The sequence below is a fragment of the Myxocyprinus asiaticus genome, chromosome 29 (genome assembly GCF_019703515.2).
Source record: "Myxocyprinus asiaticus isolate MX2 ecotype Aquarium Trade chromosome 29, UBuf_Myxa_2, whole genome shotgun sequence".
Lineage (NCBI taxonomy): Eukaryota > Metazoa > Chordata > Actinopteri > Cypriniformes > Catostomidae > Myxocyprinus > Myxocyprinus asiaticus.
Window position 1 is genome coordinate 19,422,101 of NC_059372.1, and position 8,750 is coordinate 19,430,850.

At 36.4% G+C, this 8,750-nt stretch overlaps 1 protein-coding gene across 4 annotated transcripts in view; it reads left to right on the forward strand.

Moving 5' to 3' along the window:
* Nucleotides 1-8,010, forward strand: part of LOC127420603 (cyclic AMP-dependent transcription factor ATF-7-like) — a 50,099-nt gene extending 42,089 nt beyond the window's left edge. For 3 of the 4 annotated variants that reach the window (XM_051663028.1, XM_051663027.1, XM_051663029.1), the window contains one exon: nt 3,451-8,010. In XM_051663028.1, coding sequence (XP_051518988.1) covers nt 3,451-3,686 — 236 coding nt within the window. In that variant the 3' untranslated portion in view covers nt 3,687-8,010. Of the gene's footprint in view, nt 1-487; nt 572-3,450 lie in introns of all 4 variants that reach the window. The other variant, XR_007893827.1, reaches the window with a different exon arrangement.
* The last annotated feature ends 740 nt before the right edge of the window (nt 8,011-8,750 follow it).

Genomic DNA, 8,750 nt, shown 5'->3' on the forward strand with positions numbered 1-8,750 from the left:
GTTGTTCAGACAGCACATAAATCCAATTTGTTTTTCAAATCCGATCTTAAGGACTGACTGTCTGCACTGTCATTTTGCAAGTGATGAAATCAGTTGCAAAAGAAAAATTTTGCCTCTGCTCACGTCTCATCATGACATCTCGCCTTGGTGCTGAACTCATGAGGCACATCAGACAACATGAGCGTTGGAGGCATTACTGTATTTACACATGTGTTTGCATATGTTGTATCTGAAACCTCTCACGAGTTTGCTTATTTACTCTTCACTATCTATTTAATGTTAAGTGTAAATGAATGAATTCAGTCACAACTGCACGTTACATATGGTGTTACAATCACATTGCGAACCGAATGGCGGAAAAAATGACTTGAAATATAATCTGACCTTTCAGACTAATACACTAAAATGGTTAGTTCACCCCAAAATACAAATATATTTTTGAATTAGTTCATTCATTTTCATTGCATCTTTTTCCATACAATGAAAGCGAATGGTGACTGGGGCTGTCATTCTGCCTAACATGTCCTTTTGTGTTCCACGGAAGAACATGGAACGTTGGAACAACATGGGGGTGAGTAAAAGATGGTTTTTGGGTGAACTTTCCCTTTAACAAAAACATTTTAAATTTATTTTTAAACTGGATTTCATGTGTTTTTTGCTGTTCTGACTACAGACAACAAAACAGATTTGAGTCGGATATGGGGATGTGCCAGCATGGTTGACTAATCTTCCAACAACTGACTAATCGATTATTGGGGGTGACTACTAACATTAATATATTTATATATATATATATATATATATATATATATATATATATATATATATATATATATATATATATATAATTTTTTTTTTTTTTTTTTCACCCAATTTGGAACGCCCAATTCCCAGTGCGCTTTTAAGTCCTTGTGGTCGCGTAGTGATTCGCCTCAATCCGGGTGGCGGAGGACGAATCCCAGCTGCCTCCGCGTCTGAGACCGCCAACCCGCGCATCTTATCACGTGGCTTGTTGAGCGCGTTGCCACGGAGACATGCCATCCACCGTGGCATCCACGCTCAACTCACCAAGCACCCCACCGAGAACGTACCACATTATAGTGACCACAAGGAGGTTACCCCATGACTCTACCCTCCCTAGCAACCGGGCCAATTTGGTTGCTTAGGAGACCTGGCTGGAGTCACTCAGCACACCTTGGGATTCAAACTAGCGAACTAGCGAACTAGCGAACTCCAGGGGTGGTACCACTGAGCTACCCAGGCCCCAACATTAATATTTTTAGTGGTGGTGGTCTTAATGGGAGATGCAACTTTTTGGAGAGCTTTTTTGCATGATTATAGCTTGCTGTACTTAACAGTGAAAAACAGTCAGAACAGTAAAACCCTCTGCAAGAAGTTTTGTCTCTTTAATGCTTCAAGTTTAGTCCTTTTATGTGTAATCAAAGCGGCGAATCAACAATACATTTAAAGACGATCACTGTCAGACATGAAATCCAGGGACTAAAAACTAAATGTTTTTCAATGCGGTTCATTCTGAGCAAAAACTGTATTTTTTGTTCCGGTTCAGAAGTTCCTCAGCCTCCTTCCCAAAAGGTTACTGGTTAGAACAAAATAAAAGAACGGTTAATAACGTCTGAAAAAACAAGCCCAAAATAAAAAAAATTCCTGTGTGGTGGATTTATCGGCACAGAAATCATAACAAGCAGTTAATTAACAGTTATGTATAATGTTATTTACAGATCTGCTTCTGAATTAGGCAAAGAAATGTGTGATGCAGCAGTTTCCTTCAGGATCAGTGGTGTAGTTCCAAGTTCCAATTTGCTGTGATAAACCCTTTGGCCTTTGGTTTCATGAAAATTATCGGAACAAAATTAACCGGTTATAACCGGTTACCAGCATTTAAAAATAAAGTTTTTACTCCAGAACAATTGAAAACCACTTTGTTCCGGTTTTCGGTTACGTTCTGCTAAAACATTTGTTTGTTTTTGGTTTTTGTTTTTGTTCCTTGAACTGTTTTTAGTCCCTGCTGCTGAGTAATATTCCCAGGTAGTGAGGTGCTGTGGAGAGATTAAAGTCTTTTGTTGGTTCTGTCTGACACTGCTTAAATAGTTGCAGTGAAAAAGGTTTAAACTGCTTGATGTCATGAACTAGATGTGAACCCACAATATTATCTTGCAGGATCGCCCTGAAGCACTCCGGTTACGTTGAAGAGTGTCATTCTGCGTTCAGGATGTGCATAAGTGGTTTGCTGTTGCTCTGGATTGGAGACTTTTTTATTTCTTTTCTTACTTTGATAATTTTGTGCCATATTATGTTATAATTAGGTCTGTCAATTGATTTACATTTTTAATCAAATTAATTACATGAGTTAATTGATTGCATACATAAATATTTGCTGAGAAAGCCCCTTAAATAACAATAATTCAATATATAATGATTAAATATAAATAGTTATATTTAAATAATTATAAATAAAATATATATATTATAAAAAATAATAGTACAGATAATTAAAATGCATTACATTATTTTGGCATACAACTGAAGCATTAAAAAAGACAAAACAAAAAGTGTTTTTACAATTCAATATATTGTTTATTTCCATATTATTGAACACAAGCCTATCATTGGCCAACAGTTCACAGCAATCAATTTTGCAATTGAATTTGTCAATCAGTCTGAGATTTATTATAAGGGCTCGTCTAAGGACACATCAATGTACACCTGCGTCAGACGGGCGCTTTTGGAGCATCATAAACATACAGTTTTTGGTCGCTGTGTCAAGTTAAACAATGTTTGAAACTTTGAAAAACACATCTTGATATCCCTGCCTTTGGATTTGTGCTCCATCAAGCTGTGTTTGTACACAAGAACGTGTTCTTATCTTGTGTTGTCTGCTCTCGGTAGGTGTGGTTTGTTCTCTGTCTGTATACGCTGCGCGTTACCTATACAGCGAGTTTCGCTTACTGCCCCATGGAGAAAACAGGTGCTACTCCATGCTTGAATTGCTCAGATGGAAGGAATATTCCTTATTACGGTCTGGGGACATGATTAATTGTGTTCATTTTTTTACGTGTTATTTTTTATATAATTAATTGCACCGAATTAACGTACAAAATCGACAGCCCTATTATTTCTTATTTAGCCGGTTTATCTGTTAAATATCCGTTCATTTTCATGTTGAAGTGCTGCACTTAGTGTCCGTAAATCCCTCTGAAACGTGTCTGATCAGGGTCACGTGAAGAAAACTGAGACTAATTATACATTTTTATCCTTAACACCGACTATTCAACAAGTCGTTCGAACAACTGAAAATTTGTAGTTTTGCACATCCCTAGTTGAATATTCCAAAAAATCTGATTTTCACTGCCTGTCTGAACAAAGAATAAGTTCTTTTACATGTAGGATGTGCATAGTATCATTAAACCTTTGTTTTGTTGTGGCTTTTAGGAGAGGAGCACATGAAAGAGACGTCTGAGCCCACGGGCTCCCCAGCGCCTGTCATTCAGCATAGCTCTCTGGCCCTAAGTCCTTCATCTGCAGTTGGCCCCAATGGTTTGAGCTCCCGTGCGGCGGCCGAAGCTGTGGCCATGTCGGTGCTGGCAGGAATGGGCAGCCAGCGAGGGGAGAGCGGCGGGCCATCACACATCATCATAGCCACACAGTCGCACCCTTCCAACAGATGATGAGAACATCTAACAGTCTGCCTGGGACTCTCTGCACTCTCCCGGCAGAGGGGCAGATCTACAGGAGGAGAGCGTGATGAACGCACCCTCTTCCTCCTCTTCAGTCTTGTTCTCTCTCAAGCCATCATACTCTGGCCTGGAGCTCAGCTGTATTCTGGGAATGAACAGGGACTATATACACACAGAGAGAGAGACAGGAGATTGTTGTTCATTATGCCATAGACTACGGGGGCTGGACTCCATACCACGCTCTCCTTTGCATCCTGCTCCTTCCTTAAACTTCCTCTCCTCACTCGCCGTTGTCCCTGACCTCCACTGGCTGTAGGACTGCAAAGCACTTCCTGTCATTAAACATACCCCATAGACTTATGCACATACACGCGCTGCAATAAAGACATCTTCTGAAATGTGATCGTTAAAGGGATAGTTCTTTCATAAATGAAAAGTCTGTCATCATTTACTCACCTTCATGTTGGTTCAAATACATATGGAACACAAAAGGAGATGTTAGGAAGAATGTTAGCCTCAGTCACCATTCACCTTCATTGTATGGAAAAAAGATCCAATGAAACTAAATGGTGACTGAAGCTAACGTTCTGCCTAACATCTACTTTTGTTTTCCACATAAGTAACAAAGTCATACTGGTTTGGAACAGCATGAGGGTGAGTGAACAATGACTTAAGATTTCATATTTGGGTGAACTATCCCTTTAAGCGAGAGAATGCAACACAGAACACTTGGTGCACATGTGCTGTATTGCACATTAATTCACATCCATGCTGTGTCTCGAGGTTGCAAAAATGCAATATTTTATATATCTTCTTATATATATGTATTTGTATGTGTGTGTATTTGAGAAAGAAAAAATGATGCTTTAAAGTTCTATTTACTCTTTACTTTAATTCCTTTTTATTTTAGAGCCTTTTTTTTTTTTTTTTCAGGTTGCCATCCCCTCATCTGTTCCTCGCTGATATCTTACCTCATTGTTAACCTGTTATATACAGTTGTGCTCAAAAGTTTGCATACCTTGGCAGAAATGTTGAAATTTTAGCACTGATTTTGAAAATATGACTGATCATGCAAAGTGTTATTACACGTCTTTTAAGGATAGTGATCATATGAAGCCATTTATTATCACATAGTTGTTTGGCTCCTTTTTAAATCATAATGGTAACAGAAATTATCCAACTGGCCCTGATCAAAAGTTTACATACCCTTGAATGTTTGGCCTTGTTACAGACACACAAGGTGACACACACAGGTTTAAATGGCAATTAAAGGTTAATTTCCCACACCTGTGGCTTTTTAAATTGACGGTGTGCATTTTCAAGGCTTTGGATATATTTTTATATCCTTTTCCATCTTTATAAAGTGCCATTACCTTGTTACGCAGGTCTTTTGACAGTTCTTTTCTGCTCCCCATGGCTCAGTACATAGCCTGCTCAGTGCATCCATGTGAGAGCTAACAAACTCATTGACTATTTATACACAGACACTAATTGCAATTCATATGATCACTATCCTTAAATAAAAGAGTTTTTTTGCATGATCAGTCATATTTTCAAAATCAATGCCAAAATTTCACAATTTCTGCCAGGGTATGCAAACTTTTGAGCACAACTGTATGTTTATAATCGATGTGTGCATGCATGCTTCTCACGTAAGTGTACAGTAATGTACGATAAAATATTGCAGTTTGTGAAGGACTGATACACTAAGACTGCCTTGTTAGCATGCAAACTATTGGTATATGTAAACTATTGTATTGGCACATTGAGTTAAGTTTGGGTATAGAACCTGATAGTTGTTGTTTATTCGGTCATTTCTTTGTTTTCTTGTAACTTCATACGACAAGCTCAGAAACCACAAATTGCAAACTGACAAAGGTCATGATTGACAATTAATTGTAATCTGGACCCTTGCGTCTGGTCTAGTGTCTTGAAAAATCAGTGTACCAAGTGTCCACTGTCAAGAAATGCCATTTCTTTCCCCTATGAAGTGATCACAATGCTTAGTTTCACGTTAGTTTGAGTAAAGTTAGACCATAAGTAATTAATGAGGCTTCTGAAGTAATCTTGGTCTTTTTATGCCCTATCATTTTCTATTTTTAGTCATTTTCTTGCTACAAAATAATTCATGAGATTAAACCCTGCTGCTGTGTTTTCCGCTCAGTTTACAGAAAAAACAGCCTAGTGTCCCTGCGTCCATGTGTACTTCTGTTCAGCCACTTTCAATATCACCTGACTGTTAAAGTTCATATCAGGATGCACTGTAACACTATTTGTTTCTCTGGTTGTTTATCCATATATACATGCTCACAAAGACATTAAGCCCTGATAAATATTTTGAAAAGACAAGGATTCAGCCTTACAAATCACATGAGAGCCTCCAATGCTTTCTAGGTTACCCTCACTGTGGATTACATGCCCATGTGATTGACTCAACTGGTCATTTGCCATATTCAGGCATATATCAGGAAATCTGACACATTTATATCTGTAGCATCAGGCCTGGGGGATTAATTAAAAATGCCTTAAATAGTTTAATGGTATGCAGTGAAAGAACACTGCCTTTAAAGGGATAGTTCACCCAAAAATTATAATTATCTCATTATTTACTCACTTTTATGCCATCTCAGATGTGTATGACTTTCTTTCTTCTGCAGAACACAAAGATTTTTTAGAAGAATATCTCAGCTCTGTAGGTCCATAAAATCCAAGTGAATGGTGACCAGACCTTTCAAGCTCCAAAAAACACACAAAGGCAGCATAAAAGTAATCCATACCACAAATGGTTTAATCCATGTCTTTTGAAGAGAAAGTGAAAGTGGAGATTTACAGTAAAAAAAAGGACTTAAATATTGATGTGCTTCTCACTCACACCTATTATATAGTCTCTGAAGACATAGATTTAACCACTAAAGTCGTTTGGATTACTTTTATGCTGCCTTTATGTGAATTTTAGATTTTGAAAATTATTGTCACCATACACTTGCATTGTATGAACCCACAGAGCTGAGCTGTTTTGCAAAAAATCATTGTTTGTGTTCAGCAGAAGAAAGAAAGTCATTCACATCTGGGATGATATGAGGGTGAGTAAATGATGAGAGAATTTAAATTTTTGTATGAACGATCCCTTTAATTGTAATCATATTCTATACTGCCACCTAGACATAATAGGGTGTTATTACATCTAACCAGAAAGGCTGCAGGGAACAAAGTGTCCAATTCTACTGTTGTTTAAATGATTCACTGTACTAAGATGCATGTCCAAACACATGGTCTTTTTACACATTATCAGACACTTTTACAATTTAGGCAGAATATAAACAGGGGACTAAGATTTACTGTTGTTTCTCAATATATGTAACTTGAATTTTCTTTTGTCATTTATGTTATTTGCAGTGTGTAGTACTGCTTCAATACATAGGCCTGCAAAATGCACTAAAAAGATAAGAAAGAAAGAAAGTCTTGGATTTAATTTTTCTGTTTGGGATCTCAAAGATTGTCATATTCTCTTTCAAGCAATGTCTAAGCATCAAAACCCAATAGTGACCACTTGACTGATGTCTCACAAATGACTGCTAGTTTGTGTTGACCCTGGCTTTTTGTGTTGTATTATGTGCTGGCACTGTCAGCAGAACCATATAAAAGGATTGCTGATCTGAAATTAGCAGAAAAGAGAACTTTTAAGCTTTCACTGGCACTTTTTTATAGATTTTTTTCTTCATTGTATGCTGCCAGGACTATACAAATACATATTGTAATTAAATGCTTCTTTAAATTTTTTGTGTCATTATACAGAAAGGTAGAAATTTATTTGTAGACTTTATTTTTTTTTTCTTCTAACACTTTGTATACAAATATTTGTAGTTATTTGTATTTTTAAAGAATAATAAGAATGTCCTGAGATGATCCATGTCTGCCCCTCTCACTGGTAATCACTTTGAAGTTGTACCAGAATTCATAATTTTGATGGACTTAATGATCCATAATTCCAACTTAATACGCAATTAATTTATTATGGAATTAGTTCACACAAGTCAAATTGAATGCAGTGTCCCTGAGATAGTTAGAATGAAAAAAGTTAAAGTACTTTTAGAATAGGATGATCTTATAGGCTAAAGAAAAAGAGATTTTGAAAGAATTTGTTTAAGGTGAATGTCTTTTAATGGGAAATATCCTCACTCCAAGTTGGACTGATAGTTTTTGGAATTGTCCTTGTAATGTACATATGCGTACCATACATATTTACTATTTTTCATGCATGTTGAAGTGAAATACTCTGAACACAGTGCTGCAGTTTTTATTAAAGAAAAATAAATAAAATGTTTCTGATCTTATTTAGGTACCATGAAAGATTATCCATATTTAAACTTTTTAACAATTAAGTAAATTGAGCTCAATTTGATGTCATGTTTCATTCTTCTAAACCAGGAGTTTTCAAACTTTACAGACCCAGGGACCCCCATCCAGACTCTCAGTCAGCCCAGGGCCACTTAATATAAATATTCTATATTATTTGTGTAACGCTTTACGACAACTTTAATAAATAACATTAGCAGTCATTATTACCTTCTATGATGCTTAACAGACCATTAATGTACCACATTTAGAAATACATTTTGAAATATATAGAATTTAAGAAAATCCATTATGTTTTATATACCCTTGTTGAAAACCCTGGCTGTAAACGATTTACATTTGTAAACACGACTGAAAGTACAAATGCAAATGTAGGCTATAAAAATTCTAGACCGGGAATATGTGATAATGATATATACACACACACACACACACACACACACACACATACACACATATATTATATAAATATAATTACAACCCCAATTCCAATAAAGTTGGGACAGTATGAAAAATTAAAAAAGCAGAAATTAGTGATTTGTAAATTATAATCACCATTTCCTATACTGAAAGCACTACAACTAAACATGATGTTTTACCTTGTGCATTTCATTGTTGTTGTTTTTTTTTTTTTTTTGTACAGTCATTTCAAATCAGATGATTGCAACATCCTCCAAAAAAGTTGGGACAGTCGAGTGT